Genomic DNA, 27,024 nt, shown 5'->3' on the forward strand with positions numbered 1-27,024 from the left:
AAATCTAATAAAGGGACTTTACTGGCCCAGTTGCACTTTCGGACCGAAATTATGAAGTGAAGGTCAGATACTCAAATCAAGTTCGACCAGTTTGGAGGTTTTGTCTTGGGACTTTGTCTCAAAATGGACTTTAGAATCTTCCAACAGGAGACTGTGTTTGAGGCGAATGCCATGATATCGGATAGCCATTGGGTGAGGTTCCGGTGACGCTGTTGGTTTAGGTATGGAAACTCAAATTTCACACCCAGGCAAGTCTTCTAGTCGGTCGGGTACTTTCAGCTCCTTCACTCAGTCACGATCTCCACGTTCAAACTTAGTCTCTCTGTTGGAGCTCAGAATTGTCTGGTGAGTAAGACGGTGGATTCTATCCGACACAGGCTCCATGAGGATGGATACTTCCTAGCTGCAGTGCAGCTGAATGAGATTTACTGCTGCGGAGAAGCTTGGAGTGGGAAACCATTTTTTTGGGCCCTGCAGGAAACCTATTTGAGTGGATCAGCTTTGTAGGTCTCGAAGTTCAAAAAGTTTCTATGTCCCAGGTTTTCAAGGTGGTAGAAATCCAGACAGACCTAGCCAAAGGGTCTAGGAACAGCAACTGGGGTGTCTGGAATTGTTCCTGTAGAAGCCACCAGTAGTGTCTGTCAGGTAGAGTTGGTATGGATCAGCTGGGAGTTGCAGGAAAAGGTATCTTCTTGCTAATTTGTACCCAAACAGGAGGCCAGCCAACTGACCCTTGGAGTCCACTTCTTTGTCCTCGGTTCAAGAGGTTGCAGGTCCAGTCCTGCAGTGCTCCCCGCTGGTCACAGACAGCAGTTCTAGTACTTTCCTGTTCTTCCTCTATTCCAGCAGTGCTCTGACGAGGGCGCTAGTGGATGCCACATTTATGTCTGGCACTTGCTTGTTGGTGGGTGCGACTCCTGGCCTCTCTCTAACCAATGGGGTGAAAGTTCCCAGACGTAACCTTACCCACTTTTGCAGCAGTTCCTGTCGGCTCACTAAATCCAAAGTGGTGAAACCCTTCTCATATTGTGCAAAGTCTGTTTGTCCACTCGGGGATGCGGCCAGTGTATGAGCAACCTTTTCAGCATGGTCACTCCAAACCAATCCTAGAAAACAAACACACACTTTTACACTTACTTTAGTGCCTGTCTGGGATGTCGGGTGCATCTGCTTGTGACAGGGGAGGACATGTGAAGTGAATTAGGTTCCTGGGGATGGTTCAACTGATCCTACTGCCAGAGGAACCAAAGCCTCCCTCCTCCGAGGCCTTGGTCTGTGCTCTGGGACATTCAGCAGCTGGATGTCCGTTGGACAGTAATGTATAATAGCCTTTAAGAGTTTCAGAAAGGGAACCGGTAGCTTTCTATAAGTTGCTTTTCCTTAATATATATCAAAAATCCAACTAAATTGTTAACTTGGGCTTGGTGGAAACATTAGAAATAGTTTACTTGTTTCTGTAGCTAGTCCCTACCTGGAGATGGCAGAATTAATATTGCTTTCCAGTGTTTCTCTATGGGTCAGCTAGCCTTCGTACAGAGAAATTGGTTTTGTGTGCTAGTCACTGTAAGGACAGGTTAACCTTCAGCTTCTTGCTGTCCTTCCTTTAAATGCCTTGCAACCTATCTTCTGGACTACAAAGGCTACATAGGAGTGACTTTTTAATATTTAGAAGGAAGATTCATACTTGTCCAATGTGTTTTTTTTTTTCCTCTCCGAAAGGCTCCGGTGACAGTGGTAGGCCTGAGCCAGGTTTGCACTCCCCTGTAGTGGATAGCACACTAGGTGCCACAGGCCTCTAGTGGCATTTGCCTTCGAGGAGCTGGGTACGTTTCATACCATACACTAGGTATGAATCTAAATATACTAATTAGGAGTATGCCAATTCGGCCACATTAATTGGGGAGCACAAGCACTTTACTAGTGGTTAGCAGGGGTAAAGTGCACAGAGTTCTAAAGCCAGCAAAACGGATAGGGCACATATTTGGAGGGACATCACCCAAAAGATGTTCATTTTGTGCCTAAAGGCTGGACTTTTTCCCACTTCTGGCACTAAGTGAACCTTTAGTTCGTTTAGCTTTTTCTTTTTTGCAAACATTTGGTTCCCTAGGGTGGCTCATTTATTGCCCCAAGTAAAATGAGACGTTATTACCTTTGCTTTCATCTGGATTGGCACTGATTGCAGTTGTAACTTCCTTTAAAAAATAGTTGAAAGAAAAAAAAAATAACTGCTTTCCAAAGTATATAACACAGCAGCAAATTTACCAAAGTCATAAAGTTCTTGCTGAGGATTTATTGTTTCTTCAGACTAATGCTCTAGCTTCTCTCTTGACATTTGTACCTTTTGATCTTCCTGACTTGTATTGTTTCAATACTTTAATGTTTGGAATGCTTTTTTTTTTAACCACCAGGCTGTTGATTTGGCACAATAAATTGTTTGTGGCCAAATCCAGCTTTACCATCTGAATTCCCAGCCTTACTCCTAAAATGGTCATCTGCATAGCCTTAGGACTAATCAGACACATGTTTCTGGGTCCAAGTGTGTGTGTATTTGATTTTTTTTTGTAAGTTTTTTTTTTAGGGTGTCGCTCATTTTAAATCCACATTGCTTTAACAGTCCTTTGCTGATCCGGGCATTTGCAACGTCTGTTTCGTATCTTTAAATTGTCTTCAAATATTCCAATGTGTTTTGCCATTTAGTAATGTCCATATGTGTGTGTCCTTGTGTGTGTGCAGAACTTCAAAGTTTCCAAGAGAGTTGTAGTCTTCTTGCAAGTTTGCAAACGTGAGCCAAGCTTGAGGGGGGAAAAAAGCACAGAACAATGTCAAGGCAGCAGGCACAAGCCTCCTTTCATATTTCACAATAAGGAATAGAAGTGTTCAATGTTGCATGTGTGCCTAGTCGTAAAATAGAAGCACCTTTTGAAGTACAGAAGCAGGACGTGATCTGTCTGCAGGGTACGTTACTCAATATAGTTGTAGCTGACCTCTTTGTCCCTTAAGAGGGAGCCTTTTAACACGGCTCTTCATTTGAATGAAAGGTTGGTCCTATTGTGTGATTTCCCATGTTGTCTGATGTACTTACAAACCTGTGCTTTAGAACTAGTTGTCAAATTTGTATTTTTGCTTTGTGAATAGGTGTTCCTTGTGGGTTAAAACAATTGCAGAATAGCATCGTAATATACAACTATCTGTTTAAATTGACATTTGTAATCATTGCCTTAAAAAAAAAAAAAAGATTCCCCCTAATGATTGCTTACTTATCAGTGTGGACCATTAAACTCCTGTTTAGAAATGTGCAGAGGTTATAACTGAGACATTTTTCTATACTTTACATCTCTCGAATATCTTGATGCAAAGTTAAAAATACTTTAAAATCAGCTTTTGAAAAATCTAGCAATTTTTGTTTCCTATATGACATACGTTTTTGGTAGTTAACGGGTGCAGTGGATGGGACCTAAATGCATTTGCTGCTCGCACACGATGGAGAGTGAGCTATTGAAAGATCTTTCAAATATGTTACTTTAGGACTTGGCACCATTTCAAAAGATGACTATCTTAAATGGGACATGAATAAAAGCCGTGTCTGCAAGACCAGCTTCACAAACTTACACATGTCTTTTTCGTGGACCTGCTTTTGTTGTGTCTTTTTCGGGGACATCCTGATACTAAGGAGATTACACTTTTCTCAAAGTCCTGGCATTAGGAAGATGTTCTGAAAGTTAGTGGTGACCCATAGTGTCCATGTTTTCAAAAAAAGGCTGCTCTGTCCCCAGTCATGTTGCAGGAAGGGTCCTGACACTCCACTTCAGGACAATGCATATAATGGATTTATGGGTGGCTTCCGCAGCTGTTCCAGCTCTTTTTGCGCCCCAGACATAGAATTCATTTCAGTAAGCAGAATAGACCAATTGCAGTTCGTCATCTGGCTTTTTTGGGCAGCCACAACTTGTCCTCAGGTCCTTCCTAGCACAGTATCCAGCTAAAAGGGTTCCATGTGGCAAGCAGGCTCCACAGACCAGCAACCGCTTCCCTAAACCTCCAAGCTGCTCTCCAGCTCGAGAAATCTTGAGAATTGATCTCAATATTTCTCCCCAGATAGACGGAAGTCTTTGCATCTGAAGAGGAACAAACTGTTCCTACTTTCTGCTTCGTCTGCTTCTACTGAAAGCTGGTTAAGCATGAAATGTAAATGAGTAATTGTCACTGCCCCTAAGCGAGTTAAACTAAATATCCATGCTTTCCCCATCCAAGATTTGTCGCAAATTGACTTGCTTCCGGTTCCATGGATATTTCCGTCAAGACTTTCCTTAAGTCTCATTCAGCCGTAAAAATGAAATAGTAATGTCGGTGATGTCTTGTGCTCATTTCTCTCCCTAATATCCCCGCTGCCAGCAAAGTTCCTCCTGCCAAGGGCCAAAGCTCTACTGTTCTGAGGAGGAATCCCTTCTCTGAATCATGCAGTTCATAAGGAGTTGTGGTCTAGGGTACTCTAAGGATCGTTCCCTCCATTTTTGGAGCCATTTATCTGGGCTTCTCTCTGAAGTCCAGCAGCTCTTCCTCGGCCCCTGCAGAGATTAGGGTTGAAAATGGAAGATTAGGTCTAAACACAAAGCTTTTCGGCTGGATTAATGTTATCCCACCAAACAGTGAAGCTACGTTCCAGGACTGGCTTTTTGAATGATTAGAAGTTCGATAAATTGTGCAGAAAATCAAAATCAAATTTTTTGCTTGAATTTCTTGTACTAGATTACCTATATATTTCGACTTCTTAATGTGTAGAATTTTCTTATCAAAAGTTGCGCTTATGAAAGCAGGAGCATAGAGCTTTTAACTTCAACTCTTTAGATTCAGGTGGAGAAAACATTCACTTTACTGCGGTATCCCATAATCGAACTTTTGTTCGTCAACTGCTAATAAGCATAGATTTTTTACTGCAACAAAGTGTCAGGAATGGAAGCGTTTGGGTAAAAAAAATATATATTTTCGACTCGTTAGTAGGTCTCTCCCACAATGTGGTTAAAAGTACCAGTCATGTCACGAGCAAAAATAAAAATCTGGAGTGGGAGTGGCCAGAGGAGTATGACAAAAGGACAAAAGAAGTGGATTTTAGTGCGATTTTTAACTTCTTCCAGCTCCATATTCAATGCAGAAATGAAACCAATGTGGCTGATGCTGCTTCGTGTTTGTAGAGGATAGACCGGGTGTGCTCCTGAACGACTGAGCGTGGTTTCTCTCTTGATCTTTCGTTGGTTTTCTTCCAAATGAATCCGTGTACGTTTAATTTGCTAAGTGAGCTCAGGCTCCCCAATGGATCTGTCTGGACGGTTCTATCTCTGACATGATTCCATTCTCATGGCTCTTGTAGAGTGCGATGCAGTGTAACAAAGACTAAAGCCTGTGCACACACAATAAAAGGCGTTACTGGACTGTACAGCTGCAGTTTCATTGAATGAGATGGTGTCCAAACGAGGTAGACCCCCTTAATCTTGGCTGACCTGCTACTATCTACCAAGCCTTCCAGGATGGACTTGTTCCTTCACAGACTCCAACATTACTTTGCTGCTAATGTAGCAGTACCCTTCATTTAAGAATGTATGGGCCCCAATAAAGCCGTTGTACTTTTATTATGTGGCACTTTGTGGAGCATTGAGAGTAAGAGCAAAGGTTTCATAATACTGGTAGTGCTGCGTTGAGCGATACCGAGAGCACTACTACGGCTATAGCTCTCACTACCTCTGCTGGTACTACAGGTTCCATTTACTCTACTACCTCTGCTGGTACTACAGGTTCTATTTGCCCCAGTTGTACTGACAGTAATTTCATTCATATTTCAACTCTTACATGTACCATGACTACCCATCACTGCTACAAGTGGTGCTATAACTACAATTGCTGCTCCAACAATAACTTGATGTCAGAACTGAAGGTCCTTCTTCTAGAAGTCGCGCATTATGTCCTCCTAATACTGCTGCTACTATTGGTGCCATTAAAACTGGTACGGGCACCACTGCAATTTCTGCCTCGAGTGCTGCAATGAACGTTTTATTAGTAGTCTCATTGCAACTGTAGCCACTACTATTAGGACTATTGAAGTCTCTAGTACTGATGCAACGCCCACTGTATTGCACTACTGTTCATACTGCTGCAGTTAATTTACAGCTACGGTTCAAAAGAAAGTCCTCAGCAATGCCTCATAAGATACCCTCCCCTCATCTTGGTTCCTTTTTTCATCTATGGACTGATTACTTTGTGTAGGTAACTTGGTAAAGAAGTTACTCTGTCCAGTTACTTTTAAAGTGCTTTTAGCAAGTTTGAACTGTGAAATGACCCAGCATCACCGAAATGCCTTGGCCTTAGAGTTTGCACCACAGCCGTGCCAACTGCGCAAATACATTGCCACAGCAGCTGTATCCCTGAGGCACCATGAGTGAAAGGAATCGGATCCCCGAGATCTGCGAGTGTACCAGGCAAAGGTTGAAAACCTGGTACAAGTCATCGGGTACTATTCTCCCCTGCCCCCATCCCCTCCTGCCCACCCAACCACCACTCTGCCCCCCCCCCATCCCCCTTGCCCTGAGGCTCGGGCAGATGAAAGTTCTGTTATGGTGCTAGAGATGGGGCCAAGAGGAACACTCCCTTCCACGCCATTGGGCCCTTTGAGTATGAGAATGTGTGCGTATGGCAGGCAAGTGAGACATGAAATGGATATTGTGATCATCACACCAATGTCTCTAGGTTTGATTGAACACATTGACTTCAGCTGGTCAATTAGTTCTTTACCGTAAAAGAGAGTAACGTTCCAAAAAGAGAGGTTACGTTGATGACATGTTCTGGCCATGTCCACCTTTGATGTATCATATAAAGACTCTAGCCAGCCTGCGTGTGATGGTGCCTTCTGGTCTACCCAGAATTTACAAATCTGCTGTCTAGCACAGAATTACATAAAACAGAAAGTTCTTTGCCTGGCCTATGATATTATCGTCCACCCCAAATATAATTAACGGCAGAGTAATAAGAGTAGGCTTCTTAAGGATAGAGTCCAAAGTGATCTTAACTTCCTCCCAAAAGGTGCTGATAAATGGACATTTCATAAACATGTGAACGTCGGAGGCTGCAGGAAGATTACACTTATTACATGATTTTCCGGGCTGAAATTTAGATAGCCTTTGAGGGGATAGGTAAGCTCGATGGAGGGTAAACGGGTGATTCCGCCTCAACCAAGCCGGCTTAACCAGTTTATACAGGAGAGTGAAAGATCTTATCCATATGTCCTCACACTGCATCCCCGTGAGCCCTCCCCACTGTACATCGGGTAGAGTGAAGTCCCCATCCACCTCCTCCAGAATGGCCCAGTACCAAAAGGCTACCTCTTTCCCCCCCACTTGTCTCTCTACCAACTGTTCTTCCAGGAGGCAACTCCTCCCCAAGTGTATCTTTTTCCTAATCAATTCCCGGGACCAGCTGGCTAGCTGGATGTATTTAAATCTGGATAGTGTTGGGCCGACCTTCTCATATAACTCCTCCCAACCCACCAATGCCCCCTCCACTAACAGCTGACCCCACCTTACTATCCCTGCCTATCTAATAGATGTTGCAAGACTATCCCTCAGACATGGAGGAAGCCCCGGCGAGTCCCAGATTGGGGCAAACCGAGAATAGTAGGGCAACCCCCACCCTTTCTCTGATCAATTTCCACGCATTGGCCAAAGATAGTAAGATCTTTAACCTCACCTTCTTGAAGAACTTCCGGTCTCCAAATTTAAAAAGAAAACCGTCAAGGGGCAAATCAGCCCCATTCAGCATGGCCTTAAACATTTTACCAATCGGTGCACTTGATGGAGCCTTCAACAGCATCCTGGAGTATGATAACTGAAATGCCCAGGCATAGTATTGTAAGTCTGGGAGTGTGAGCCCCCCCTTCTCCCTCCTCCTCAGTTTTTTCCAGGCTAGTCTAGTGGCTTTATAATTCCAAACAAAGGAATTTATGTCTTGTTGAGATTTTTGAATTTGCTTCTGATCAAAAGCTAGAGGGATGGTATTAAAAATAAACGTGTACTTGGGGAGGATGGACATTTTTACTAGACGAACTCTCCCCAAAATTGTCAGTGGAAGAAAGGCCCAGGCTTTTAATAATGCCCGACATTCTCGTGAAACCCGTTCCAAATTAGTATAAGCAATTTTACCTATCTCCTGGTGATCCTGATTCCCAGGTAGCGCATGGATGAAGTAACGGCCAACGTTGGGTTTTGGATGTTCCAGGTCATTACCTCAGTCTTTCCTTCGTTGATTTCATATCCCGAAATCTGCCCGAATTCCTTAGCTCTCTTAATAATAACGGGGAGAGCCTGCACCGGGTCAGATGTATAGACTATTATATCATCCGCATAGAGTCCTATCCGCTTAGCCCAACCTCCAAACTCAAAAGAGGGAATGTTGTTATCATCTCTCAAAATTTGAGCTAAGGGTTCTATATACATATTAGGAGGGGAGAAAGCGGACAACCCTGTCTGGTACCCCTCGTGATTTTAAATTGTTCAGTGTGAACCCCATTGACCAGAAGTCTGGCCCTTGGGTCGTTGTAAAGAAGCGAGATGGCACGACGGAAGTTATCGCCTAAATTAAATCTTTTCAGCACCGCGGCCAGGTAGGGCCAATTGACCCTATCAAAAGCTTTGGTGGCATCCAGGGTGAAGGTGGCCAATGGGAGACAGAATGAGGTGGCTATATCTATTGCTCCGACCAGGTCGTGGGTAAGACTGCTAGCTGTCGCCCTCTTTTAAATCCCTTCTGGTCCTGATGGATTATTGAACCAATCTCACTCCCCAACCTTCCCGCAAGAATGGCCTCAAAGATCTTATAATCATTGTTTAGGAGTGAGATTGGTCTATAGGACCCGCAATCGGCCAGGTCCTTGCCAGGTTTAGGGATCAGCACAATCGTAGCCTCATTCCATGATTCTGGCGGGGCCATGCCATCTAAGAATATAGCGTTAAAAATGGCTGTCAAAGATGGAACTATAACTGAACCCAAAGCACTATACACCTCCCCTGGAATGCCGTCCGGGCCTGCGGCTTTCGCTCGCTTCAGTTGTTTGATGGTGTTACTAACTTCGGCCTCTGTTATTTTGATCTCCAAGTGGTCACGCTGGTCTGACGAAAAGGTAGGGAGGTGGGTCTGGTCTAACCATACCTCCCTAGCCTCCCTAGCCACTTGGTCATCGACAATATCTTCCTTGTAGATGTTTTGAAAGAACTCCTGAAAGGCGATCCTTATTTCTGTGGTGGTGGATCTGGCCTTGGCTTCCCCTACCAATTTTATTTCCTTAATATATTTCTTGGCCTGGTCTGTTTTTATTTTCCAAGCCAAGATTTTACCAGCCGCCTCTCCATATTCAAAATGTGAAAGCTTACATGCCTCCCATCTCTTGGCCACCCTTTCCTGAAGTAGGTTTTCAAGCTTTACCTTCAGCGCTACCCGCTTCTCCTGGTCCTCTGCCGAGAGTGACCCGGATTTCAACTCTATCTGCCTGAGTTCCTGCTCTATGTTGGTGACTGCTGTTCTATAAGCCTTACACCTATAAGAAGCTCTGTTTGTTATGCAGCCTCTTAGGAAGGCTTTCAATGCTTCCCATACAGTGGCTATTGAAGCTGAGTTTATATTGATGTCCAGAAATATGCATGCCTCAGCAACAAGGAAGCAGATTTCATCTTCTTCAAGCAGAATCGTCCGATCGAAGGACCAAGAGTTTTGCCTGCTCTGCTGATGGTGTTGTGGTAAATAATTTAATTACCGGGACTTAATTTGATGCGGAAAATCTATAATAATAGCTCAGTAAAATAAGAGGCAGAATCCGTGGTATTAGAGGTTCGGAACGGGCTTTATTCCAAAATCAATTCGAATTGATGGACTCCATATTCCATCACCACGAAGGTTCAGGAAGTGAAGGACCAACTTTATTGACAAGTAATCATTTTTATACAATAGGCATTACAGTGAAACAGATGCAGGAGGCGTAACAGTTGATAACAAAGATAAGAACATACATGCGTAACTAAAATGGGTGTAACTGGGCGTAACTTAAAGAACGTCATCAGGTATGATGTCACAATAGGGTGGTTCCATGAAAGAATTTCGCAATGTCAGCAGAAATACTTGGCAGAGATGCGCGCGCAGCAGCATGACGTGTGATTGACGTGCGACTAGGGGGTGAAGGGGACTTGACATTTAGCTCTACATGTGGAGACAGAAGTCTGGGGTTATGTCAACCTAATCCCAAATCATATCTAACATCCTATGTTTAAAGAACTATGTTATCCAAAAAGAGAGGTCTCTTAGGATAGAATCTTATTCTATACTGACTATACTGACTGTTAGTGCGTGTACAAGCGTCTAGGTGTCTACACTAGATGCGAGGGGGTAGGAATATTCCATGGTAACAGGGCTATGAATTACTTGCATAAAGACAGAGAAGCCGGGCCTTTTGCTCGGTAGCTGGAAGAATGTTTACTTAAACTACTAGACAGGAATGCATTGGGTGAGGAGCGGAGCAGAGCAGATAATCTTGAAGGTGAAATACAGTTTTTGGCAAGCAGACAGATCGAGTCAGGCACCGTTAGCCGCGCAGGGAGTAGGACAAAGTTCATGGGTACAGATGCGAGCTCAGACTGGAGCTTTCAGAGGCAGAAGGCAGGAAAAGGCTTAATGGCAGAATCAGGGCCTATTCGCCTGGACTGTGAAATGGGATAAATGAACCATATAAAGCCGGTGGCCTTTCATACTTAGGAATAGAATATCCGGCCCATTCACGGCGGATCTGAAAGAGGACATGTTGGCGGTGGACGCACATGTGTTTGCGTCTTCATAACTGGAACTGGAGGAAACATACATGTACTTGTAATTTATACATGAAACCGTTGGGGTCCAAGATAGGGGACATAACTGATCATAAAAATCCATATTTCCACATTCCCTCCTTGTCCCCTACTTGCCCTTAAGAGATATCAATCTTCATCAATCCGTTGATCTGTTCATATAGCATCATTTGTTCTTCTTTCTTCTTCCGGGATGAATGAAATCTTGGTGGTGGAATACACGATGTGGCACACAGACCACAAATCGCTGGTCCACATTGTAGGCATAAGCAGCAACTGAATAGTATGAGAAAGCCAATACCTAGGAAGGATAGGACCCTCCATCCAAAGGTTGATAATACACTCCAAAACCAACCGGACCAAGTCCAGGTGCCTGGATTCTGGTGTATCTGGCTTACAATCTTATGAAGGCGAGTTATGGCTTTATATACAGATGGCGAATTTTCTGGTATGAAAATGCAACAACTTGATCCGATGACCCTACAAGCTCCGCCCCTATCGGCCAAGATGACGTCAAGGACAAGACGATTTTGAAGCACAACAATCCGCATAGCAGACTGCTCTTCTGTTAAATTGCCTAAGGCGGAAATAGTTTCATTCACTACTGCTTCAAGGGTTCTGGTTAATCTACGTATCAGCTTACTATTAGTGACTGTACCTATATAAGGAAAGAAGCCTTTATTGAAATCTGTGTATTTCTCCCATGCTGTTTCAGTATAATCGACTATTGGGAGATCTCTCTGCTGTCTATTGTGTACTAAATGAATATTTCTATGATAATCAGGAGGAGCTAAGAAAACAGGTGGCAAAAGGAATCCGATGTAACAGGTACCATCCCAATCTAGAGGCAGACGTATATATGCAGTCTGACCACATACAAAGTAGGAATGGCGAGAAGCTCTAAATGTAGATTTGCCTTGATCACTGAATTCTATTACAGTGATGCATTTACTATGGCCCATGTGTAGGGAGCCATTCTTTCTTATACATAATTCACCTTTAACTGGAAATACTGACATAGCGGGCAAAATTGGTGCAGCTTCGGATTCGACATTCAGGATCATGAGATTAAGCGTGAAATTACCTAATCCATATACTTCATTTTCTAGATCAGTTCCTGTTCTTTTGGGAAGTCCCTCCTTGTTAGGGTAACAGACTTTAAGCAAGACTAAGTTCAGGTTTCCCCATACCCAGTTGTCTTGATAAACCGCGGAATTCGAATCTAGGGAATTAATTAAACTAAACCATGCTCCACAGGAGCCATTGTGTGTGAACGGATATGGAAAGAGAGGCAGAATTCCCTTATAGTTCTGATAGGGAGGGAGTCGGCCACATATCCAACAATTTGTAGCATTGCTAACCTGATGGGAATGATGTAACATACTAATAAAAGTGTTATTGCGCAGCGCAAATCTATAGGACAACTCATGCGGGGGTAATTCACTAAAAGAATGTTCAGCAGTAACATTGTAAACATGTTTAGAAATAGGATAATATATGTGCAATAATATACTTGCAGCGATTATTAAAAGACATAAGAAAAACAGAATTAATAACGTCACTGTGCAATGACTACGCAGTGATTTACAGTACGCATGTTTTTTCAACTGGATTTGATTATTTCTTTCTCTATTCCGGTCCAGAGGATACATGTCAGAGACAAATTCAACCGATTCACCTTGGAGAGGACTTAAACAATCAAATTGTCTGACTTATTGGACCTCAATTTTAGTCTATATAGTTCTGAGTTCGTTTGCTCAACCAAGGGGAGCTTTGAGTCTGTCTTTGAGGAAATACAGGGTTTAGTCTCTATATCGGATGGTAATCCATGAAATTTCTTGATATGACTTGAATGTATCCAGCCTTTTCGACCTTCGATCTTCACGGCTGTCCTCGTGGTTAACAGTACGAGTTGAGGCGATTTCCACCTAGGATCCAGCTGAGACTTCCGGTCAAAGTTCCTCACTAACACCAGGTCCCCGGGAATTACGTCATGGGGTTTCACCTCTGTGTTGTCGGGAAAGGCTGCAGCTACCTGTGAACGACAAGATTGTAGTGCAGACATCAAGGAAGCTAGGTAATCTGTCAGCATATTACAGTCTACATCAGTTATTTTGCGTGGTATAGGCGTCCCCCACATATTTGGTGGTCTACCGAAGATCACCTCATAAGGGGATAGCCCTGTTCGAGAGTGCGCTACCATTCTCATGTAAAAGAGTGCAACTGGTAAGGCTACTACCCAGTCGACACCTTTCTCTCTACATATTTTGGACAATCTAATTTTCAGAGTTTGATTATGTCGTTCCACGAGACCTGCTGCCTCGGGGTGTCGGACACAATGAAATCTCCATTGATATCCTAACAAAAGTGAAACGTGTTTCATTAGTTCGGATGAGAACGGCTGGCCGTTATCTGAGTAGACAGCACGTGGTAAACCGTACCGTGGGAAGAATTCTCGAACTAACTGTTTGGCAGTAGTCGGGGCAGTGTAATCTGAAACCGGGTATGCCTCTGTCCAACGGGAAAGAGCACAAACAACTACAAGAACGTATTTGAATCCTCGACATCGTTCCATCTGGATATAATCCATCTGGAGGACTTCAAAAGGGTGCTCAGGAGGCTGAAATCCACCTTGTTCTACGGGAATGCTTTTACCTGGGTTAAACTGACAGCAGATCATACAGGTACGGACTTTTTGTTTAGCTGCTGCTCGTAAATGTTTGTTGAACCAAATGTGTTGAATGCTGTCTAGCATAGCCTTTTCTCCTAGGTGCGCTGGACTATGTATTGTATTAATGATAACTTGGACCATTGAGTCGGGAAGAAACCATACAGATTTTTCCTTCGTCATCCATCCTTGATCCGTTTGGATCCCTCCTAATTCAGTCCATTTCTTTATTTCGTCTGGTGTAGCATGTGTCTGTATGTCAATTACGTCAAGAGCGGGATCCTTAACCATCATGCACTGTGTTGGTGTCGGAACTATTGTCTTTGTCATGTCAGATGTGTGAGTTTGAGCAGTCTGTTTAGCTGTTTTGTCAGCTAGATCATTGCCTTGGGAAATGGTATCAGTAACTTTCGTATGAGCTTTACATTTCATAATTGATATTGCAGCGGGTAGATGTATTGCATCTAATAAGGCATGAATGAGGGGTCCGTGCTGAATGTGGGCACCGTGAGAAGTTAAATAACCTCTCTCTCGCCACAGCACGCCGAAGTCATGTACAACTCCGAATGCATAACGTGAATCAGTGTATATGTTGACTTTCTTATTTGTGGTTTGAATACAGGCTTGTGTCAGAGCGATGAGCTCTGCTGCTTGAGCTGACAAGGTATTAATACGATTTGTTTCAATGACTTCAGTGTCTGTTGTGACTGCATACGCGGCCACTAGCTCTCCTGTACTTGTTCTCATACATGAACCATCTACATACAACGTCAGGTCTGGGTCTGACAATGGGACGTCTGTCAAGTCTTGTCTGGGTTTCGTCGTGATAGTAATAACTTCAATACAATCATGTGCTAGTGGGTCTGTTCCGTTTACGGGTAACAGTGTGGCAGGATTCAATGTACTACAACGTCTGATTTCTATGTGTGGCTGAAACAATGTTAGTTCGTAACCGGTGAGTCTTGCTATAGTCAAGTGTTGTGTTTGCGTGCGGTTCAAGAGAACCTCTACTGCGTGTGGTACTTGTACTGTCAATTGATGTCCTAACACTATGGCATCGCTTTGTCTGATTGCTAAAGCTGTCGCTGCCACTGATTTCAGGCACGCAGGAAGAGCCTGAGCTACGGGATCTAATGTACTAGAAAAATAAGCACATGGTTTGTGTGATCCTGCTTGTTCCTGTGTGAGTACTGACAAAGCAGTACCTTCGCGTTCTGTAACAAAGAGCGTAAACTGTTTGCTGTAACATGGTGTTGCTAGGACAGGTGCTTGACATAAAGCTTTCTTTAGGCTTTCAAAAGCTTGTGTATGTTCCTGAGTCCAAGGGAGGACAGTCGATGTGGCTGCCTCCTGTGTTGTCAACTGAATGAGTGGTTTTGCTAGAAATGCATACTGAGGGATCCACTGCCTACAATATGAAGTGAGGCCTATAAAAGCCCGCACCTCCTTTTGTGTCTTGGGTATTGGCATGTTAGCAATTAACTGGATGCGATCGGGTGTAAGCTGCCTTCCCTCCTTGGACAGCGAGTGACCAAGGTAAACAACTCGCTGGACACAGAATTGCAGCTTAGAAGGGGACACCTTGTGCCCCTTTTCGGCCAAGAATTGTAAAACCGTCAGTGAGGCTTTTTCACATTCAGGTTCGCTTCTAGCGGTGATCAGCAGATCATCGACATATTGAAACAGGGCAGTGTTGACTGGCATGTGTATACTGTCAAGTTCTCGTTTCAGTGCTTGGCTATAGATGCTGGGGCTTTCTGTGAATCCTTGAGGTGCGCGTGTGAATTTAAAGCTTCGTCCATTTAAACTAAATCCGAACAAGTATTGGCTTTCCGGATCTATTGGGACGCTGAAAAAGGCATTCTTGAGATCAATTACAGTAAAGAATGTTGCTTCGGAATCAATGGCTGTCAGTAATGAAGAAATATCTGGGACTACGGGGTATTGTGGTACAATACATTTATTTAATTTGCGCAGATCAATAACCAATCGATATACTGGCGGGGCTTTCGGATCAGTTCGTTTAAGAATCGGAATTATCGGTGAATTACATACATTGGAGTCGGTTTCCACAACCACTCCTTGGGTAATAAGTTCGTCAATGATTTGCAGTAAAGCCACTACAGCATCTGGGGGTAACTTGTATTGTCGCATTCGTGGTAGTACCACTCCTGCCTTTAGTGTGACTCGATATGGTGTAATGTTCATGCAACCAACATCTGTAGGGCCTTGTGCCCATAAATGTGTGGGTAAAGTCTGCCGTCGGTGATCCATGTCTCGGGACACATAGTGCCCTTTGAAATCACGTAGAAACAATCTTACTCCTTCCGGAGAACAACATATTATACCTCCTAGAGCTTTCAAAGTTTTTATACCTAACAGGTTTTCTGGACATGATTTAGTAAGCAATAAATCTGTAGTTCGTGTCAAGGGACCAATCGTAAGGGGAAGAGGCTGTGATACTTCATTAACGATAGGTTTTCCTGAAAAGCCAAGGGAAATATTCTGTGAGCCTGAGAGGGGTGCCCCTGGAACTTCACTTCGTTTTATGGTTGTTCGGCTTGCCCCTGTATCAAGTAAAAATTTTCTATCTTGGCCTAATAGTTCACTGTGTACATAAGGTCCTTCTTGATCTACAGGGACCTCGATAAGGGGTAAGCCAACTTCCCTCTCTAGGCTGTTTCATGAGTATCGTTGATAATCAGGATAATCATACTGTGCGGTCTGGTACATCTGTCGTGTCGTTGTTTGTGTGGCAGCAATAGGCTGCGATGGTGGAGCTGTCATAGATTGTTGCGGAGCTGGCATGGACTGTGCATGCTGCGGAGCTCCTTGTTGGTTCTGATCCTGTCTAAGTGGCCGTGGTCTTTATTTTGTATTACCTGTGGCGATATTATGTTTTAAAACTGGGCAATCGTGTACATAATGGCCTGGCTGTTTACAATAGTTGCATGTCCCTTTTACAGGACCGGTTGAAACACTGGACTGTGTCATACCCTTTTTATGACCGTCAGCTGGAACTGTCTGAGAAACTAGCATTTTCATTTTCGTGTCTTTCATGCGTCTTTGTTCATGTTCTTGTTCCTCTCTAATTCTATTGTGATGGTACTGTAGCATTTGTAACATTTGTGACGGAGAGTTACCTTGCCAGGTACTCTCGAATTTCAATACTCTATTCTTAACTTGGGGCAAGGAATTTTCAACTAATTTTGTCACAAACAGATGTGGATACGATTTGCTACTTGCTTTTATTCCACTATTTATACCAAAACATTTTTCGAATCGGGTATAGAAATCACTAGTGTCTTCGTCTTGCTTTTGTTTACAGGCTGAGATTGCACCCCAGTCTTCCTTTTTCGTAGTTAATAAACGTGGCAGTACCTGTACTAGTAAACCTGGTAGTGTTTTGGTCTTTTCCCCAAGCCCTGAACCTGGACCTCGAGCTTTTTCTTCGTTTTCTAATGCTGTCCAATCTATCTTCTGGTCTCCCACCTCCCAATCCTTTTCCTTGAGTTTTTCGTAAATGCCCGCAGGCATTAATACCTTCAATATTGTCATAATGTCGGGATAGGTATACTCTCCCATGAGCAACATGTCTTTAATTTCACGGTGGAAACCCGCTGGGTCTTTGTCATGACTGGGTACCACTTTCTTCATTTCTAATAGTTCTATTTTAGATATGGGTGTGTATACAAACACACGTTTAAACTGATTGTCATCACCTTTTATCGGGTGCACTTCGCGTAAGGGATTCTGTCTATCCATATAATACGTCGTTCTTTCTTTTATGGGCAGTGAGACATGTTCGGGACATACAAAAAGAATGTACTGCTTTCTGGATTCTAGTATTTCTCTAATTAACTCAGTACCTGAACCTCTCCATTTATTCGTGAGTAATTCAGTCAATATATCAGGTAATGGACCAGGATCGGAGTGTTGGCTTTTATATAATATAAGGAGTTGTTGAATCATATAGATACCAGCTAAACGCTGTTCATCTGGGGTGAGGTTCAAAAACGTGTGTGCTAATGTATCATCACTATATTTTCCGGGACTGTCAACCCAATGAACGGCTGACCTGGCTAATTCTTGTTCGTCCATAGAATCGAGTAGATGATAACCCCTTCGTTCTCGGAGTAATTTGGCAGCGGCTTGGAACGAATGTTCGGGGGACCGTATATTTATTATAGGAGTTTGGAAATTTCTGCTATTATCTGGACGTATCGGACGTATCGGATCAGTAAAGCATCTAGTATTATTACAATATTTCCCTCTACCTACATAGGCCATTGTTTCTAACTGTCCTGTGGGTAGTTCTAATTCTTCCTCCTCCTCGGTTTGTTCAGGCTCGTCTACTGCTAATCTTTCTTCGTGTATTCGTTCTACTTCTTTGCGGATCTTGCGGCACATAGCTACTATACATGATCGTTTATCATGTCTCCCCTCTGATATATTCCGACTCCATGTGGTAAGAATTTGCATTTCTTCCGGATTTACCCCTGGTCGGTCTTGATTTCTGATCACACAATTTATGAGGAAACGTAACAGTTCCCCCTGTATCTCCACTTTCTGGTACTCCAAGGCTCTATTAATACTTTCGGAATCTCGTCCTGACTGGACAAAGTGATATATATTTTCTAAATGTGTAGTCATTCCTGGTAGCCTCCCTAAATATATTGCAGCTCGTCGGATACGTAATGATGCCAGCAGCATTTCGTCCCCTTTTCCGGGCACCGGGTCATATCTACAATCTATTAGAAGTTCCTTAAGCGCGTCGGGAGTTACTAGTTTGGGCGTACGTTGGTGGGCTAATTCTTGAAAGGAAAGTTTATTTACTCTGGGTGGCGTGGAAAAAATGTTGGATGCACCTCCTGTAGCACCGCCTGGGGTGCTGGATGTGAAAGGATTCGTTGAACGTGATATAGCAACCATAGGTGTGGGTACAGCTGTAGAAACAGATGTGCTTGCCGGAACTTGTGTCGGAGTTTGTTGTTGCGGAGGTACAGACGGAGGAGGGTCTTGGCGTTGAACCCCCTCGGCAGGCGGTCTATGTGGCGCAGCATTAGCATACTCGGGAGCTGCGTCGTCTAAATAAGAGGAAAGAAAAACCTCTTCTGCGGTTCTGGGATGCCCTTTGGGATGTACTTTTATCGGGAACAATGGGGGTGGCAAGTCTTTTGGTATCTCCGGAGTAGCCTTAGGTAATCCTTCGGCCAGAAGAGGATACATACCATTCATAAGGGCATTTCTTTGTCTGTCTACTTGTTCTGATTTTACTCGAGTACCTTCTTCAATTAATAGATTTTCTCGAACTTTATTTGAATTCTCCTTACTTTTCTCTTCCTGTCTGAGTGCTTTTTCTGTACGTCTATATGATTCTTTACGCCATAATTCAATGGCATCTTTCTGTGACTGTCTAGCTTTCTTTTTCCATAATTCTTCCTCTACTTTCATGATGCAATCTGCATCCCACGTCCCAGCTGCGGGCCACCTCTGACTTTCTGGTAGTTCCTTGGTGTAGTCTACCCATAAATCAAGAAATAATATGGCGTCTAGGCCATGTTTATGATACATGAAGTACCCTGGAGTGTCCCTAGGAGGAATGGGAACAGCTTCTTCGAGTACCCCTTTTCTAGTTTTGATCTGTCTTAATTTCGAAAAGAGCGGCATTTTTGAGAACTGATCTGATACCTAATTCTGAACACGTTTTAATACAACAAAACACAATACTGAACAGTCATTCACACCACAATATGCAGAACGTATTTAAAACATTTTAACATTTAACCTTTAATGAACAACAATGATGGCCATTTGGGGAACTAGTCACTAAACCTGATACTCGGCACTAACTAGGTAATTCTGAATTATATACTAGACATACTTGATATACTGCTAAACAGTACAGATACACTGCTGAAACAGTGCAGACCGGATTTGTGTACCCAAACCCGTCTTGACCGGCACAACCTATGTGCACGTCAGAACGCCTCCCCGACAATGGTACTCACCGGGTAGCTCGGAACGAAAGGCCTCGGAACTGAACTGAACTGAACTGGACTCGGACCGGACTGGACTCGACTCGAAACTTCGGAACTTCGGAACCTGGTGGGCCTCTGTATACCTCGGATCTTGCTCTCTCAGCTAGGCTCTGGTCGGGATACTTCGCACTTCTCACCGCCTCGTCTGGGTGTTGATCGCAGCCTCAGTTACCCCCGCTCGGCAGGAGGGAGATACAGGAAATCCTGTGGGTACGCGTTGTTGTCCGTCCAGCTGTGACAGGAGACCGGGCCTGCAACGCACCTCCGGCGCGTGAGATGAGAAAGTGTCCCTGTTCGGGCGCCATATATGTGGTAAATAATTTAATTACCGGGACTTAATTTGATGCGGAAAATCTATAATAATAGCTCAGTAAAATAAGAGGCAGAATCCGTGGTATTAGAGGTTCGGAACGGGCTTTATTCCAAAATCAATTCGAATTGATGGACTCCATATTCCATCACCACGAAGGTTCAGGAAGTGAAGGACCAACTTTATTGACAAGTAATCATTTTTATACAATAGGCATTACAGTGAAACAGATGCAGGAGGCGTAACAGTTGATAACAAAGATAAGAACATACATGCGTAACTAAAATGGGTGTAACTGGGCGTAACTTAAAGAACGTCATCAGGTATGATGTCACAATAGGGTGGTTCCATGAAAGAATTTCGCAATGTCAGCAGAAATACTTGGCAGTGATGCGCGCGCAGCAGCATGACGTGTGATTGACGTGCGACTAGGGGGTGAAGGGGACTTGACATTTAGCTCTACATGTGGAGACAGAAGTCTGGGGTTATGTCAACCTAATCCCAAATCATATCTAACATCCTATGTTTAAAGAACTATGTTATCCAAAAAGAGAGGTCTCTTAGGATAGAATCTTATTCTATACTGACTATACTGACTGTTAGTGCGTGTACAAGCGTCTAGGTGTCTACACTAGATGCGAGGGGGTAGGAATATTCCATGGTAACAGGGCTATGAATTACTTGCATAAAGACAGAGAAGCCGGGCCTTTTGCTCGGTAGCTGGAAGAATGTTTACTTAAACTACTAGACAGGAATGCATTGGGTGAGGAGCGGAGCAGAGCAGATAATCTTGAAGGTGAAATACAGTTTTTGGCAAGCAGACAGATCGAGTCAGGCACCGTTAGCCGCGCAGGGAGTAGGACAAAGTTCATGGGTACAGATGCGAGCTCAGACTGGAGCTTTCAGAGGCAGAAGGCAGGAAAAGGCTTAATGGCAGAATCAGGGCCTATTCGCCTGGACTGTGAAATGGGATAAATGAACCATATAAAGCCGGTGGCCTTTCATACTTAGGAATAGAATATCCGGCCCATTCACGGCGGATCTGAAAGAGGACATGTTGGCGGTGGACGCACATGTGTTTGCGTCTTCATAACTGGAACTGGAGGAAACATACATGTACTTGTAATTTATACATGAAACCGTTGGGGTCCAAGATAGGGGACATAACTGATCATAAAAATCAATATTTCCACAGTGTGACAGGGTAAAAACAATAGCAGAATGGTCAGAGAGGTGAGAGGGAATATATGTTATATCCTTCAAATCATCCTTCAGCTTATAACTGAAAAAGGCGTAGTCAATTCTTGACTTGTGTTTGAACTTGTAGTTATGAAAGGAGACCCCTGGATTATTGCCCGCTCTCTGCCTCCATTCATCCACCAACCCCAGATTCAACAAAATAGCTATAAGAGTTTGCCTGGATTTAGAGGGAGTTATTGCTCTTGAGTTAAATGATTTGTCCAGCTTGGGATTTAAGACAATATTAAAATCTCCCACCCAAACAATGGGGTCTTGGCATGAGATCAAGTGATTCTGAATTTTATTCAGAAATGACGGGTCGTCTTGGTTCGGGCCGTAATAACCCACTAGGGTATACACTAGCCCTTCCAACTGCTCTTTTACCAATAGCCATCTACCACTAAGATCTTCTTTCTGATCCATGATTTGGGCACAGATCTGCTTTTTAAATATTATAAGTATCCCTCGTATATTGGCATTATGGTCCGTACATATGAATTTGTCCACCCACTTCAAGTTTTTCAGCATATCCTTAACCTCATGTTTTAATAGGTGTGTCTCCTGGATGACGATTACCTGCGCAGGAGAGTCTTTTAAATATTGTAAGATTCTATGTCTTCTAGCTCTCACCCGCAAGCCGTTGACATTCCAGGATATAAACTGCAGCCCAATCATGGTAGATTAACCTTTCCTGTCCATCCTACCCTTCCACCTATAGAAGCAGACTCTCTAGAACGATCCACACGACATCTCCCAACCTGAAACCCTATGAAGGCTAATTTATATAATATAAAAAACGCTGAGACAAACTTATAAGGACTTTTTAACTTTCTCCCCCCACCCCCCCCACCCCTACCTCCCCCCCCCCCCCCCCCCCCACTGGAAAACCCTCCCTTGTTGATACTGGCGTGATGTGTCGCCAGTTTGCGTCAGAAAAAGACCATACCTAAGCCCCCACAAAGCCAAATGGAAAGAGGGACCAGCGTTCCTCCACCTCAGGATCTATGGCAGGAGGAACATAGGAAATGTGATAATGACGAGATGGGATCAATACGAAAAGAGAGGGCACCTCACCCATTGCTATCCAAATTAACTTAACGTGTTTATCACCCCCTTGAGAAATAAATAAAAACATTTTTGTTTTTTCCTTTCTTATTTTTTTTTTTTAAAGGGAGTGTTCCCTTATCTCTTTCCCCCTAATCCCTCCTTCTAACTGTGCTGTGCTGTGACCCTTACCCCCCTACCTCATGTAAGTTATTTAATCTAATCTTGTTTCCCCTTTTTTTTTTTTTTTATTTTCCTTTCTTAAATATCTCCTGGTCTAGTTGGAGTAGGTCCCGAAGCAAGTACCCACACTTGACATGAAGGCACTGTCGAACTGGGGCAATTTTAAGATTCCTTTTTTTTTTTTTTTTTTTTTTTTTTTTTCCCTTTTCTCTGCCTCTTCGCCTTCCCCCACGTTTAGAGCCTAAAGCCCTATAACCCAAAAAAAGGGGGAAAAGAGAAAAAGGAAAGGAGGACACGAGAGACTCCCCAACTCGGAAACCTGATCAATATCTCTTCTCAGGGGTGCTGACTGATGGAAGCTATTAGATCGTCTGCCTCCTGAGGGGATCGGATATTATGCATTTTATTATTATACATCACCCTCAGGAAGGCAGGAAATCTCATCTGTACAGTTGCCCCTACTGCTCTAAACTTGTCCATTTTTTGGCCTAGCTCCCACTGTCTATCTAAGGTGGTTTTAGACAGGTCTGACCGAATCTCAAAAGAGAAGCCAGTGGCCGTCACTGACTTCGCTTTTAGTGCTAGATTAAGAATTTTCTCCTTAAGGGAATAGGTAAGAAAGTTCACCAGAATCTTTCTTGGTTTCACTCTCCCGGGGTTAAGGCGGAACGGATCTCTATGGATCCTCTGAATATCCCTATCAAGACTTTCTGCCGATTCGTCAAGATTGAGTGAGCTTTTTAATAGGGCCACCACAAATGCCTTGATATCACTACCCTCCTTCCCTTCTGGTATTTTTAGTAGGCGGAGATTATTTCTTCTGGAGTAGTTTTCCAAAGATTCCACTCTCTCCTTCATCACGTCACCTTCCCTTAACAAGGATTGAATCTTGGTCTTTGCCAACTCCAGACTGGATTCCAAGCGCCCTACTGAGATTTCCAAATGGTCTGTTCTTTCACAGAGACCATCCACCTTCTTTTCGAGAGCCTCACAAACCGCCCTGATCTCATTCTGGTTGATTTTGGATTGCGCAAAACAGCACCTTATCTCCTCCCTCATGGTATTCAAGAGTGTCTCCAAAGCACCACCGATTTCACCCCCCTCACCAGTGGGATCACTGTTGGTTACGTTAGTGGTCCCCCCAACTTCCACATTGTAAACCGCGAGGGGTCCAGCCCCCCCCCCGGGGCCCGGCAAGGACGTCGCACCCTCCTCTGGAACATCCATTATGGGTCTAACCCCAAGCGGCTCAACCACCCCAAGTGCATCCTCACTGTGGGGGGTATCGGCCTTATTTTTATCACTCATAGGTCCCTCCAATTCCGGCCGTATTGCTGACAACCTCTGAGCCAAGTCTCTTTTTGGAACTTGTTGGTCCAGTTTGTTTTATTTATTTATTTATTTATTTATTTTCCCCGGGTCTGATGATTATGCCATCACACTCCAGGTGCCTTGGTGGTCTCTTTCGAAAGGCTTATCAAGTTTAAGATGGAGTATCGAGGGGTTGTGAGCCCTCGCATATTTTTCCCTTTCCTCCCACAACATCATCCTGGAGAAAATCTCTCGCTGGTTTACACTCGCTTGATGTCTGAGTTTGGGATGGAATAACATCTAGTTCCAGACGACATCTAAGGGGAGTGGCGCTTCTCACGGAGACTGTGGGGCAGGCAAATGAGGAAAAAAAAAAAAATAGAGTAACGTATCTCAAGTGGTATTGGCATTACGAAGAAATCTGCTGGTGCAAGTTTGAAACTCATGGGGTCTCCCTGAAGGGTAACTTCATATTACTTCAATAGCATTACTCCCCCTGCACTCACTGCAACATTACCAATGCTTCCAAACTACATAGAAACTTTTTTTATATTTAAATTAATGTGAGGCTGGGGTTTGTGTTCGGGTAAGATACGTTTTTATTATGTTGATGTAACTTAAGTCTCTCGTTAGCATAGATCCGAGGCAAGTTCTTTTATAAAGGGAAGTAGAGTTAGCCTTTTTTAAAACAAAAAATCTAGCTTGAGTATCATTAACCACTAGATGAATGTTACTCTGTCTCAAACATTTGGCCTCGAGTAAGACTAGTAATTATTTTTAACCTAGTTACATTTCAGTTAAGGGAAGGGTTTCTTTAGTGTTACAGTTGGAACAAATGTTCAGGTTAGTGGTGGAGTGGAAGGGGGATATCCAAGTGATGGTAGATTACGGTGATGCAGCTCTGGTAATTTTATTGTTTGTGATGATATCAAAACAGAAATGATGAGGTACTACCGGGTGGTAAGCCGCGCTATACAAAACATAACAGGTAGGTGTCAGTGCGATGGGCTGTCATTGTCATAGATATTCAGTTTATGAATTATGACTGTCCGAAAGACACATGTATTTTTCTTTTACCTTCATCTACTTGTCTCGTCTACAGAAAGGACTCTGACCCATTGGCTCTTCTCTGTGTTATAGAAAAACTGCAGTAAAAATAAATATATCCTACCTAACCGTTTTCTAAATTTAAGGGCGTTTCACACCTGATCTCTTGCTTCTTCGCTGTGGCAACCTCTAAAATATTTTTTAACTTGTAGTCTAATAGTATATTTTTGTCTTTCAGGGTTGTTGCACAGACTGAACGGGAGTCCCGGTTAGAGGCAGTGCGTACTATCTTTCGGGCAGCTTACAGCAGCACCATTGGACTGAAGACGGTGTCTCCAAGCCCCTCTGGAGCCATCGGTGGTCTTTTAGAACACTTTGCAAGGGGAGTTGGACTCAGAGGTCCGAGCACAATTGTGTGAACTCTAGTGCAAAAGACATCTTATCCTTGCCCTAAAACATGAAGGACGCAAGATTTTATAAGCCATAGGAACATCTTCGGAGAAGTAAACAGTTTGCTCTGCATCGGCTGGGAGGACCACACTGTTCCAGACTGGTTTAATGTGATCACCGCCTTTCCCCTGCTATCCTACCACTGTGAATTTCCGACCGCCATTCTGCCTCAACTTTATATTTTTTAGACATTTGCATGAGTTCTTTAGCAGTTATGGGCTATTATTCTTGGGGCTGGTTTCCCAGGCTTTCTACTGGAGAAGAAGGGCCTTTCCACCTTGACCAGGGAAGACTTCACTAAATGGCACCTTTTCATCATAAATAGGTTTTTGTTTCAAAATGCACACGTCTACCAGTTCCGAATTTGAGGAAAAGGTGTTTGGGAAAAGGTTAGGTTTGGGGAAACCGCAAAACATTGAGGTGGCGACTGTATGGAGAGGACGTGCAAGAGGCACCCTAATAGAAACGGCGACGCGCTCAAATCCCTATCCATGGATGTGTTGAAGGAGTACAACATTGTGTTAAAGAAAACTGAAGATCTGGTCTCCCAGGCACTCGATGTGTCCATTATTTATCATCGAGCCGACTTTATTGATTGTGTAGAAGTGATCTTGCGGCTAGAAGTGCTTCCCTGAAGTCGGTCTGTATCATGCGTAAAGTTGAAGTCTAGTGCTAATCCCATCGGCATCACCAACGGGGAAGTGGAACACTTCTGGGAAGATTCACAGAATCTGTCCTCTTATTAAACCAGTTCCGCTTTATAAAGTTTTCTGATCCACTGTGTTTAATTTATTATCTGCTCTGATCTTACGCCTTAATAGTCAAAAGAATTTAGTTTATAAAATCTTAGTTTGTTAGATGTTGCTTGCACGTTTCAAATGAGGTATCCACTTGGCGTTTGGAAGTCTGGGAGTGGGAAGCCCATGATTTGCTGCAAACCCATTTAATTTCTTGATCACTGCTGCTTAAATCAACCTTTGTGAGTTATTTCCAAGCACCGTACTGTTCTAAGAGCTCTGAAATGTGCTCTCCGACCCTATATAACAGGGGGGCTCAGCTGCTTCTTCCTTTAGAAGGCCATATACAATTTATTGTCCCTTTAAGTGGTAAATTGCCAATCCCTCTGCTCAGTTCTACCTTTGAGCAGTTTGTGTTCTTTGCACAAATGCATTATTATCGTCAAGTTCAATGCAAATCCGAATAAAAAAAAAAATAACATTGCAAGTCTTATCCTGAGGGTTCTAATTTTGGATGTTTTCGTTTGCTACATTATTCATCATTTTTAATGGACTACGGTTGGCAGACACCAATTGCCTCTGTATAATACTGCCAAATATTATGGTTTCAGCATTTTATCCTTTGACAACAAATGCGCTTCTATGTTCCTCTGTGCAGCTGTTTCACAATCAAGAGCTCCACAAAAGGTATACAAGTGATTGTACTACTCGTGTAAACTTTTTCCATCGTCCTGTTGGTTAAATCTCCGTTCCAATAGTGCAGGTGGATTTTAAAAGGCATTGTTTGTGTATAGTAATCTGTTTATATCCTGTTTTTAGAAATTGCAGACTTAATTCTGTATATATGATTTCTTTATTTACCAATACTAGGTTTTAGCTTTTTTTTAAAAATTGAATTTATAAAGTATTTTATTTCTTTAGAACTTCTGCTTGTCTAAGTCATTTTGTGATTCTCTTCGGTGGGGCAATTATATATTCGGCTTCTTCAGCACTTGACACTGGTTTTGATTGGAAATTGAATGCTCGTCTGCACAATTTTAGGAATTTCACTTGAGGATGAAGGGTGTTTAGCCCGGCTCTACAGAATTTATTTTTAACAGTGTGCTGTAGTAGAAGCAATATA

General features: G+C 43.3%; 1 protein-coding gene across 4 annotated transcripts in view; it reads left to right on the forward strand.

Moving 5' to 3' along the window:
* The window catches only part of MTMR14 (myotubularin related protein 14), a 182,080-nt gene extending 155,256 nt beyond the window's left edge, over positions 1–26,824 (forward strand). For all 4 annotated transcript variants that reach the window (XM_085624263.1, XM_085624264.1, XM_085624267.1 and 1 more), the window contains one exon: positions 24,953–26,824. In XM_085624263.1, coding sequence (XP_085480389.1) covers positions 24,953–25,133 — 181 coding nt within the window. In that variant the 3' untranslated portion in view covers positions 25,134–26,824. The remainder of the gene's footprint in view (positions 1–24,952) is intronic.
* Positions 26,825–27,024: the final 200 nt, after the last annotated feature.

Source organism: Triturus cristatus, chromosome 9 (genome assembly GCF_964204655.1).
Source record: "Triturus cristatus chromosome 9, aTriCri1.1, whole genome shotgun sequence".
NCBI classification, from domain to species: Eukaryota; Metazoa; Chordata; class Amphibia; order Caudata; family Salamandridae; genus Triturus; species Triturus cristatus.